This window comes from Anguilla anguilla, chromosome 1 (genome assembly GCF_013347855.1).
Source record: "Anguilla anguilla isolate fAngAng1 chromosome 1, fAngAng1.pri, whole genome shotgun sequence".
NCBI classification, from domain to species: Eukaryota; Metazoa; Chordata; class Actinopteri; order Anguilliformes; family Anguillidae; genus Anguilla; species Anguilla anguilla.
In genome coordinates, this window is record NC_049201.1 from 73,333,342 (window position 1) to 73,345,992 (window position 12,651).

General features: G+C 39.0%; 1 protein-coding gene across 1 annotated transcript; it reads right to left on the bottom strand.

The window, feature by feature from the left end:
- Positions 1–5,878: 5,878 nt before the first annotated feature.
- cxcr3.1 (chemokine (C-X-C motif) receptor 3, tandem duplicate 1) lies at positions 5,879–10,883 on the bottom strand. Its single transcript, XM_035394280.1, has 3 exons — positions 10,750–10,883; positions 8,445–8,822; positions 5,879–8,092 (listed from the first exon to the last, which is right to left on the bottom strand). The coding sequence occupies exons 1-3, from the start codon at positions 10,765–10,767 to the stop codon at positions 7,361–7,363; spliced, it is 1,128 nt and encodes a 375-aa protein (XP_035250171.1). The 5' UTR covers positions 10,768–10,883; the 3' UTR covers positions 5,879–7,360.
- Between the last annotated feature and the right edge of the window lie 1,768 nt (positions 10,884–12,651).

Here is a 12,651-nt window from a genome sequence, read left to right on the forward strand (position 1 = left end):
TATAAACCAAGAATAAGTTGTTCATACTTCGTTATACATTTTATTAACTTTTGTACACAAAATTTAACTATTTATTGCAATTTGTATTATAATTTGTGTAAATAATATTTAGAATGTGCACTTGGTTTTTGTAAAAATAAAAAAATAAAAGAATTATCCTGCCAAAAAGAAAAAAATAAATGTTGCTGCTCTGCCAAAAAGTGACTTGTATTGGAAAATGAAAGAAATCCTTAATCTTCCACTTGGAACACATTGCTACATATGTATGACTAAACAGCTCAAGCTAATGTTATTATTAATATTAGGAAGTATATATCGTTTCACAGGTTCTTTTTTAATATATAATGATGCGCAGACAGTCCACCCTCCTTATATATTTTTTCACTTTGTTTAGACAGTGGAAAACCAGGGATGGTTGCAGATAGAGATGTGATCGCAGGGCAAAAAGTGGCATGCCTTAGAACTGAACCTCCAGCTGGTGCCTCCCCCAATGGTCTGTGGTTAAAAAAAAATATTATTTCAGTTTAAGTGTTTCTCATTGACCCGGGCAGTTTTTGGGTGTGATGAAAGATAGTAAATATTTAGAGAAGTTTCTGATGACTTGCTGGATTCACAGTGATTGGTACGGCGTCATTTGGGGGATTGACTCACTTCAGTTAAGACCAAAACAGCTTGAATGGTGATGTTATGACTCATAAAACTGAAACAGCATCAAATAACCCCAGAAGGGGAACTATCCCTTTAAGCTTTATATTTGACTTGTGAATTTCTTAATTGACATGACCATACGTGTATTTAAATGTTGTGCTGTGTAAAAATGTTGTTTGAACTGTGCTGAGCACAGCGCTATGCATGTTTGATGATATTTCCTCCCCGATGACATTGTCTTTTGGCTTGAGTTAGTCGTGGTTTAGGCTGTCATCACACCTACATGACAAGGAAACTCCTTTATAGCAGTATGAACTGAACACAAGATGAAAAATTCATTTTGTACATTGTGCAGTCATACAGCAACTTAGCTTCATTTCAATAGGCTGTTGTTTTGCTCAGCAACCAGCAGCAGCGGCAGGCTTTTCTCATTTGTGAAGTTCAATTGTGGGAGGCCGATTGAGAGAGAAATGACTGCAGGAAGAAACTGAAGACGTGGTTGTTACCTACTGAGCTACGCTCCTCTGTTTTGCTGTTTAAAATAAGCAGTAGTCACAAATGAACAGCGGCTATAAGCATTGCGAAATTAAGCCTGACATGCCATTTTCAGTCAGTCATGCAAATGCAGTTGAAACTGACCGTAAACGAAATTCCGCTTGCGTCTTAGAGCGGTGAAAAGTTTCCGTTTTAAGCATTGTAGTTTTTCTTCCTCTTTATTTTAACACAAACTCAAAGAACAAGAAATTTAAGTATATGGTAAGCATCTCCAACAGGAAATCCTGTAAGTACTACTCTGCAAGGGTGTTGCACTCTCCATCACACAATGAACGTTTAAGACCCCTGCACTAGCATTTGTTCCTGTGTGTTTTATGTTCATCTCAGAAACAGCCAACACCCCAAACAGTTGTGTTGTCATAAAGTGTTATTTATTGTCAACGGGGCAGGTGGGAAAAAAGGTGACTATACAGTATGCACAGTCCATTAAAGTGAAAACTGAAAAAATGGAAGGTAAAACAATATAAACAAATGACTTCTCAACAAACATAAAAGACAATGGACATAGCTTCAATCATTATGATACAATTATTATGATATTACGGTACAAGAGCAGATTGATCACAAATTTACAGTTTATGTTCTTCGCTATATTCCTGTTTTATTTTTGGTATTCTGGCATTTATGGCATAACAGTTGTGAATGATTTTCAGAGAGGTAAGAACGCTTTGTTGGATAAGATGAAGTCCTTATAGCATGTCCAGATACATTTGGATGTGTATCTGCAAAGAAAAGCCCTCACTGTGTGTTGTTAAGAAGAAGAAAGAACTCCAGTGGGGTAAGCATTATCAACACTGGACCAAAAATATTGGGAAAAAGCAGATGCACAAACATTTAGAACAGCTGATCATAGTTGCCATTTCACTGAGATCAGGGGAAGTGATCTCTCTTGCTGCATTGAGTTCCTCCTGTAGTTGTAGTGCAATTTTACAGCAGTTTCTTTTGCTAGACAGCACAAGATAATAGTCTATTGCCTAATGCCTTCGGATTTGCCATATTTATTGCAGCTTTAGTGCCTGTTTTACTTACACTACAGTTCAATGGTATTAGGCTACTAAAATAAGTACACTTACTCCAATTTCCTAATATCTGCGAGGTATGTTTTATTTTTGTTTCTGGAAGATAAATATAATTCTTCTTGTTTAGGATTCAGTTTTGAATATGAATAAACATTTGAATTCTCTGACTTATTTCTCCATTAAAACCTTTCAGGAGCAGGGCTTGCCTAATTATGCACATACTGTATGTAAAATTACTCTTCTGTGTTTGTGTCAATACTGTAAGAACTCTCGTCATCTTACAGTATAGACGCGCACACAGAAAAGCAATTTTATATACGGCTTGAAAAATGTTACGACAAACTCAAATTAGCCTAATACTGAAAATTAAGTTTCAATTTGTGAGCACTGGGGGCTCTGTAGTTCATTTCATTATTTAAAAAAAGAAAAGGTGTAATTATGTTTTTGACCACAGGTAGGCGCAAGACACTTTGGTAGATGGCAGGAAAAGACTCGACTTGTTTTTGTATGCATACCATTAGCCACTCCTAGATTCAGTCAACATTAGTTTATTTGTATTTTACTCTTATTTTACCAGGTGAGTCCCACTGAGATTGCCTTCTCTTTTGTCAAGGGAGCCCTTTGAGAGAAGTCTGGTGTGCAAGTAAGTGCCCTCCAGGAACACACACCGGTATACACCAACATGCTGGGGTTTTTTTTTTTCACTTTGTCGACAGCACAGTGTCACATCACATTTGCTCTTATTGTGTTGTTCACAGGCAAAACAGCAGCAAAAAAGTCAGCTTTTATACAGTTAAAAGGCTCATTTAGATAAGTTTCCCCACGGATGTGAGGCATTTTATCTTGTCCCAATCGGGCCCAAAGGATGGCTGTGATGCAGCTGTCAGAGATCAATCCATCACTATGGAACCAGACCCAGGCAGCAAGACATGCAAATCGGGAGCAACACATACTGACTTGTTCACAGAACATGTGCTATGTTTCTTTTTCATAGTAAATATTGCATTCTCAGAATAATGAAGAGAAGAAAAGTGATGACAAGAACAGGCCATTCAGCTCAACTTAGCTCGTCGTTTTTTAAATGTAATTGTCATAACCTTTACACTGTTCAATTCCGTTTTGACTCCCTGACGAAAGCTTGATGCTGAAACGCGTCAGAGTTTGTTTCTAAAGGTTTAATATGACCATGCCACAACAATAAAGGCATTTTAATTGTTAAAAAAGAGAGTGCCTTGGAGTTTTCTTTGATTTTGATGTCTATACGTATCCCATCCAAAGAGCACCTCAAACAAACTCAATTTGAGTCCAGGAAGCGCTCCTACCCATACATTTTTTACTGTTCATAAGTAATGCACCCTTGCCTTGAAACAATTCTATTAATTAAATATGCTATGATAGATAAATTGGATTAATTGAAAGTCAATTATAGGCATAGAAGTGACACTATGCCCTGTGCTCCATTGTCAACTAGGCCACTGAAACAACATTATGGCTACACAGTTGGGTATTTAAACAAACAGTTACAACAGGTTCAAATCCCAAGTAGAGCACTATAAAATGTGTGTACAAACACCACTCCCTGAATAAGCATGTGAAACAGATAAAATAAAGTGACTTCCCACACAGTCTTTTATGTCAGAAGCCACAGAGATAGAAACTAGTTTAATCTGATCTTGAGGGATTATTAACATATCAGATCTGACAATCTGTTCAACAGTTTGCTGTTCTCTGAGGTGTTACGGCCTGAACAATCTGAATGAAACCACACATGGTTCCAGACCATCCAGAAAGTTTCACTGGCTGATATACAGTGCTGTGAAAAAGCATTTGGCCCCTCCCTGATTTCCACTATTATTGCATATTTCTCACATTGACAAAATGTAATATTAAACAAAGCGATCAGGAGTAAAAACAAAACACTTTAAAAAAAAAATATTTCATGAATAAAAACACCCATATCACTCATGTGAAAAAGCAATTCCCCCCAATAACTGGTTGCACTAAGTTTAGCAGCAATAACTGCAACCAAATGCTTACCATAATTTGAAATCAGTCTTTAAAATAGCTGTGGAGGAATTATAGCCCACTTTTCTTTGCAGAACCGCTTTAATTCAGACAAAATGGTAGGTTTTTGAGAGTTAACTGCTTGTTTCAAGTCCTGCCACAACATCTCTGTTAGGTTCAAGTTAGGACTTTGCCTGGACCACTCCAAAACTTTCATTTAGTTTCTTTTCAGCCATTCAGATGTGGATTTACTTATGTTCACTATGTTTTGGACCATTGTCTTGTTGCATAACCCAATCACGCTTCAGCTTCAGCTCACAGACAGATGGCCGGACATTTTCATTAAGAATTTTCTGGTACCGAGCAGAACTCATGGGTTCTTCAATAATGGTAAGTCATCCAGGTCCCAAGGCAGCAAAGCATCCCCACAGTGTTAACCCTGCCACCACCATGCTTTTTCGCAAATGTGTGATGAGCATTGATGTTTCTCTAGGTTAGCAGTGCTTTCCACCTTACTACTCTCCCATGAATCCCATTTTTGCCCAGTCTCTTTCTTATTGTAGAGTCATGAACACTGACCTTAGCTGAGGCTGGAGAGACCGACAGTTCTCTGGGTGTTCTTCTGGGATCTTTTCTGACTTCCTGGATGAGTTGTTGCTGTGCCTTTTGGAGACATTTTGGCAGGCTGACCACTCCTGGAAGATTCTCCACTGTTCTTTATTTGAAGATAATGGTTCATATTGTGTCCCAGAGCCTTAGAAAATGGCTTTGTAACTATTTCCAGATTGATATATTTCAACTTAAAAAATTTAATCTCTTCAGGAACTCCCTTTGATTGTGGAATAGTGTGTTTGTAGAAACATTGTGATGGCTACTTCACTTTGATGGTAAGGATCAATATAAGTGAGGTTTAGATTCAACAGGGCTGGCTGCGATCAAGCCTGACTGTATTCTATCAGCTGAATCTAGTGGAGTCAAGCAAGCTTGCCATAGACTATCGAACTTGCTCGATATACGGGCACCACTGCCTCGTCTCAATACCACTACTTTTTTCACAGATGACATTTGAAGAAATATAAAAATGAGAAAGACCATTGAAATGAAATGACCATTGCATCAAAATGCCACACTCCAACCTAGAACCGATCTCCATGGCCACCACAGCATTCTGAATCACCTTCAGGTACAGTAAGTGCGCCACTGCGCCAAACACTATGATGTCACTTACACGCTTATGCCCCAATGCTAATAAAATAAACTATGAATTAAGAACTGGAAATGTACTCTGAAAGTAGAATGAATTCCACATGAATGGCATTAAAAAGAGAACATACATTGATAAAAAATATTAGAAATAACATTGCTTCACAAGTTGCTTTGCAGAAAAGTGTATTTTCTTGCTTCATGCCATGTGACCCCTGACGCCATACACCAGCCACTGTAAAGCAAACCGGACATCAGACACTTATGTAAATATTTAAAATATCCTTCATCCCACACAAAAATTGTCAGGGACGATGGTGTATGTGAACATTAGTAAACAGTACATTCCACACTGATATCAGCAAGTAATTTTCACACCGAGAACGTATTTAATGTTCTTAATTCTTACTGATTATTGATCATCTAAAAATTATACACAGAGGCGTATGTGACAAGAAAATTGATTTTATTCTTTTAGAATATATAAAAAATGCACTTTAAAACATCCATTCACATCTGGTACTGCATTGTACTAGGTCAGTGGTTTTGAAAATAGATACAATTGTAAATGAAAAACAAATAATATAAAAAAACAAATGTAAAAATGTATTTACTGTAAAAGTGATATAATGCTCCACAGAAAAACCAAAACAAACATAATAACACTTTCTATATAATAATCTTTCAATCACTAGAGAAATATGAAATATTACAAAATGGTTTATAGCAGTCACCGAAGAGCTGTAGAATATCATCAGCATCCCAACAAAGCATGTCAAATAATGTCAGTTTCCTCCACTACTGTGTGAATGCCTCCAAATGCCTTGTTTCCTCAAACCTAGACATTTATAACTTTGGTAAGTATGTGGAATTTTGACTCCAGTTGTACATGATTTCTAATAGTTAAGGTATTACCCCCAATTCATATTTTTGGAATTACAGTCACTGGCAACCAGAGATCAAAGCACTGATAGTCACACCCAAAGCACTAATAGAACAATTGAAAAGTACCACACGGAAGTCTGCATTTTCATATTTTACTGTACATGTGTATGCGCATGTAAACTGAGAGGAAAGTTGTGCACTGTTACCCACTGTGCAGGAAGTCAAGAAGTTGCAATTTATAACGATGAAATATGCGCCATTTGCTTGCCTGAAATTATATTCTGTAACATTTAAAAAACACCATCTGTGAACATTTCCTTTCTTTGTTAGCTAACTGAGAAGAAGTGTACAGAGCTGATATCTCAGCTTGAACATACCTGGCATAGCTTGAGGCATCGCAAAGACATAGAGAGATAATGGCAGGTTCTGAATGTGGCTACCATGAGAACGTTCTGTTCATATTTTTGAGAAGGCAGAACTCCCAGCATGCCTCAGTGTGATAGTGGGCAGAGTCACAAATCAAAACTGAGCACAATAGTCCTCCTTGCATGAGGAGGAAAAACCCTCCCATACAACCAAACCAAAAATAGATTGTTACTGTGCCTAGTTGTAGGTCATGTGTTTGGATGTAAATGGAGGGATAAAAAAACTAACCTATGTCAGAATCAAATGCATTGAAAAAAACCTTATTTTTATTCAAGTACAAATTTCAATTATCAACACAACTCATCTCTGTTCTGGGTGTATTTTGAGTCTATGATCATTTGTTTTATATTTTGTAAAATAAAGAAACATGCTGTATTTGTCCCCCTTTAATTCACTCCTGAAAACCATATCCAGCTTAATGAATGAAAGAGCTCAAGAAAATGGCCTGGCTAGCAATCTTATGCTCCTTTTTAAGCATACAGCCTACAATTCTTCTCTACTCTGTTTTGTCTTTTTTTTCTGGGAGTCTCCTTTCTCTTTAGCTGGCTTATATACAGTCATGCCAAGTCACATGATTCCATAAAGAACATTGAAGTTCAAAAGAGAGGAACACCAGCGCCTTAGAAGCCTGAGGTGTATGAGGTGTCTCCAGACTCTGACCACATCGAGGTCTTTCGCGCCATTGGCCTGACGTGACCCTTCATCTTGCAGCCCAAGGTGTTCAGCATGTCCACCAGGTGGCGCCGGAATTTAACGCCCACGAAAGCATAGAGCACGGGGTTCAGGCAGCAGTGAAAGTAGCCGAGGGTCGACGTGACTGTCAGGGACACGTCCAGAGCCGTCACACTCGAGCACGTTTGGTTGTTGTGCGTCCGGTTGGACTGGATGGTGTCCACCAACATGGTGATGTTGTATGGCGTCCAGCTGATGAAGAAGGCCACTACCAGCACCAGGATCACCCTGATGGCCTTCTGCTTCTGCGGCCCCTGGGAGCCGCCCCGAAGCCGCAGCAGGATGCAGGAGTAGCAGAAGACCATGACCACCGAGGGCAGGAGGAAGCCGACGATGTGGTAGAGCAGACGAGAGGCCAAGCGCCAGCCCTGGGTACTGACGCTGAAGCGCAGGTAGTTGTGGGTGCACTCTGTCTTCAATCCCCTTCTTGGATCCTGTACGGACTCCAGAAAGATCCAGTCGGGTATGGAGAGCAGGAGGCAGAACAGCCAGACGAACAGGCAGCTGGCCTGCACTGCCCAGGGCTTGCGGCGAGAGTACATTTGTACAGCGTGCACAATGGACAGGTAGCGATCCAGACTGATGCAGGCCAGCAGGAAGATCCCGCTGTAGAAGTTTATCTGTGAAAATGGAGGACGAAGGAGAGAAGCCTGTAGTTGCAGAATGGCTGTATAGTATAGTACTTGTTTCACTACAGAATCAGACCTCTAGCTTTTGTGGCCATCTGCTGTATACTTCAAGAGAAAGTGATGATGACCATATGTAGACCAATTAACACAGTAATAACCCCTGAAATATAGTTTTGCATGATAACTGATATGGTCCAAGATGTATTTCTATGAGCGTTTAGCGCTGGGTTGAGGAAACTGACGCTGCTTGGACCAGTCCTCTAAGATTCAGCACATACCTGAAGCCAACATGAAGAGAGGCCAAACTCAAACCAGAGGCAGAACCAGTGCGGTGCACTCTTACCTTGAAGAGGGCTCCCATCAGCTTGCAGAGCTCGGTGCCAAAGATCCAGCCCTGAGTGGCCTCCACAGCCCAGAAGGGCAGAGTGAGCAGCAGCAGAATGTCGGCCACGGCCAGGTGCAGGATGAAGGTGTCGGTCACGCTCCAGATCCGCCGCAGCTGGAACAGAACTCCCAGGACCAGCCCGTTCCCCAGCAGGCCAACCACCAGCGCCAGGGAGTACAGAATCGGGATGAACACTGCCTGAAACTTCATGCTTTCCCCCTGTGTGCACACTAAACCTGCACAGCAAGTGTTGTCACTGGTGTCACCAGTGTAATGACTCTCATTATAGCCACTGCCATAAAATAATGAACTCAGGTCTTCTTCCCCAAACACCTCCTGAAAATAAAACAAGGTGAACAGTTAGATCTGTACAGGAATTTATTGCATATGTCTTTTGGGTGAGCGTAGTCAGTTTGATTTGCTTATTTCAAGTAAAGACAAATTTAGTTTGATGCTTGCTTTAATTAAACACTTATCAGCTAAGCCTTGGGTAGGTTTAGTAGGTTTTTGTTTATACTTCCTACAGTGGCAGGGGGACACTTCTTTTCAGTTGTTGAGAATAGGTTTACAGCTGTTTACCCAAAAAAGAACTGAAGTAGCAATGTAGTCTATTTACTGTTGTATCCATATCTCAGTAGTAGCTTTAACAGTGTTGAGGTTGAGTGTTGAAGTTCCAAGAACATGTGGGTTTAAAAAAAATGTTTTGCATATATTTGCATATACATTTCTCATGAATAGAACCAGTTTCCAGTAACTCATTATTTCAGAAACATTAAATGGAAAAAGAGAATCACCAGCGAGCATGAAAAGAAGGTACAGGGTACTTTAACTAGCCCTGTGTACCTAAGCATTTTTTAAAAATTGAATGGCACCATCTGAAACGGTTTCCTGTTTTCTGCAGGTGTGGGTAGCTGCATGAAATAATGCGGAATGCTGAAATATTCTCTGCTGAAATGTTCTCTATTCATCCCTGTTGGACTGGTGACGCTAAACTGTAACGTCAATAATTACAATTTGATATCTTTAATTGTGACCATACTAAAATCCAGTCTTTGGTCAACATGATAGCAGGTTTACATTTTAAAAGCAACATATCAAAACTTTTCCTCGACTAGGCTAATTTACTGATGAAAGCCTGTTGCCCGCTGATCTGGACCAGAATAAATGCATACTGTGCAAGTCTGAACACATTGCATATTGTTTGTATCAGCTGTTATTTTATCTTACCAATATTTAATTTGCTTTTCATTCACAAGACAGAATTTGACTGGATATATGCTAGTGCTAATACTGAACCAAAAATGAGTAAATATAGTAATTAATAGTTATTAAAGCATTCAGATTCCCTCCGTACTCTCAATTTCCTTCAACTAAGTGTGAGTTCATTAACTTCCTTGTAGAAGAATAAATAATTGAATATAATTACATTACATTTATTTGGCAGATGCTACCGAAGGTCATTGGAACTACAAAACAAACGTTCGATAAGGTACAATACTCATTATGTAACAGTTATTCATAGCCATAATTGAATAACTTTATTTTTCACCAGGGAAGAATGGAGTCCAGAATTCCAGCTATCGAAGTCTTCCAGAATAGCAGACACTGGTAGACTCTACAGAGCATATAATGTAGGCTGTACTGATTACACGTGGCAGCCCAACACCCCTTTAAATTATTTTACAAAATGATTTTTTACACTATGTATATTTCATTATAGACAAGGAACAACTGGGCATCACATAAATATGGCGTATTGGAGAGAATTCTTGGAAAGTGTTGAACAATGAACAATTTTATCCTCAGAAGAAACGTGATTAATCTTTTTTGTAAGAAAGAAAAGAACAAACGCTTGGGCAAAGCCTTCACATACTGATCATGGAATAGGTTTATTTTTATGATTTCCTCCAAATTTGCTCAAATAGATGAGCAGCATTTGTGGAATAAAGCAATATAGTCTTTTTTGTCTGAAAGCATACATTAAATATCTTTCCAGTACACCAACAGTCTGAGTGTTGCATAACATTTAAGTGGACAGGTTTTCTGTCTGTACTCTGGTGATCATTGGTAGTAAATAAATAAACCCAGAAATTAATAATAATAAATAATTAGAAAATAATCTTCAATGTATTGCAGTCCACACAAAGGAACATTATATTAAACATAATCAGTAAAGCCATGTTTGCCACGGCAAAAATAAACCACCAATTTCTGAAATATCGATTCAATGAAAATATTGCCAGTCAATTTGTTTAAAACTCACCATATTTCCCAATGACATTACCAAAATATCAATTGCCCACAAGTTCCAAAGAAGTGCGTCGATCAGATACAAGCTGAGTTACGATTGAAACTGAATGAGTGCACTGAAAAAAACCAAAATTATTATGGGGAGGGGAGGGGAGGGGAGGAGGAAGTGGAGGGACAGCAACATGAAAGTAAGGGAAGTGCGGTAAGATCTGTACTACTTATACTATACTCAGACTGCCTATAGAACAGGTTGAAGTCTACTTGACGGCAAAATAGGATATTTCAATTATATTTCATTTAAAATGGCAAATTGTTCTAAGTAGCACATCGATATATTTACTTTTGACTCATACTGAATTACTAGGTAGCAAATACGATACCGTCTTACAAGCGTACTCTAGCGTATGGTTGTCAAGTCCAATGATTGCGCCATGAAAAAAAAATTGACCTACAAACAATTTACCGCTTCCTCAGATTTGTATCTGCCCCCATTCACATTCACAACAGACATGCCGTCATTGGAGCAGACGCTACGAAATGAGCAGAGTGCTATGTGTCAGGGGTGATGGCTGCAGATGATGACTTCGTTTCAGTGTGTACATGTGCATGGATTTTTATTTTTGGCCATTCAGGCATTGGATATTTTCCAATATTAATATCCTGCATTATAGAAATCAACATTTTTAAGGTTGATGGTGGTGAGGGGCAAGGGGGGGGGGGGGGTGGGGTGTTGGTCACTCTCCAAGAACCTAACGCAATAATGATGCTAGCATAGCAATCACTACAACATTACCAGACATATGTTCTCGCACACTGTTAAAGTGGGCATATTCTCTGCCAATACATGCATGGCTGTGCAACCTCTAAATCCCAATATTACATTTTTTCAAAGTGGTCACACTGACCTCATAGTCAGGGTTGTGTACATTTTTTTGTTTGACATAAATTGATTATCTACAGGTACTACACACATTTGGCATCCCAATAAATATACATTAGGGGTAATTTATTTACTTCAAGTGGTGGAAAATCAAGATGTTATGAGAGGCTAAGGGGATCTGCTTGAGGAGTCCATGTTGTGTGTGCTCCAAACGCTCTCTGTGTAACAGTTGAAAATGTTTCACTCCAAACATATTGCTAAAATAGGGCCTTAGGAACTGGTAAATGTTGTTTTAAACTGATTTTTGGAAGAAAAAAAAGGTGTTTCTAGGGTGCCTGAAAAGAAATGTTGCATTTTTGTGACACTGGGCCTCACAGGGTTAATCCCTGTTTGGTTATTACATTACCATGGAGTGTTCCACTTTCACAGTTTCAAAATGTACTCATGAATGTCCTTGAGAGTGACCATAAGCATGTAGAAAATAGGGAAGCGTATTAAAGCAGTGCAACATATCTAAGAGCAGATCCTGACTCTCCAGTGCAGAAAACCCACAAAGTACTCCTACTCTTCCCCAGGATTCTTCCTCGTGCCACCGTGTCCCCGCTTGAGGAGAATGACTATGGAAATGGAATGACCATAGATCGCCCCACTGAAATGGTTCCCCTCATCAGAATAAATGCCTGACCAGGTCTGCCCAGAGATTGGTTCCCCCAATTTTTAGTCCGTTGTGTTGGCCTGTCCCTCTGCCTCCACTTGTAGCCCTGCCTACACAACATCCTGATTCGTCAGAAGAAGCACCTGACCATTGAGTCAACTCTCAAGAAGACTGCTAACATGCAGAAACACTTATAGTCTTTCAAGTGTGACTAAATTAAGAATGAACTGACTGGATGTAGGGGCATTTACAAGAATGACAGAAAATAATCCATTCAAAGCAAATAAAAATAAACATTTACGATATATATATATATAAATTATATATATATATATAATTATATATATTATATAATTTCAGTGTAGATGTAAAATATTGTC

What these genes read in the sequence shown, in the direction of transcription:
- cxcr3.1 (XM_035394280.1), bottom strand. An exon ending in TGATGGGAGCCCTCTTCAAG is followed by an intron (nt 8,093 to 8,444) that starts GTAAGAGTGCAC and finishes CCATTTTCACAG; the next exon opens with ATAAACTTCTACAGCGGGAT.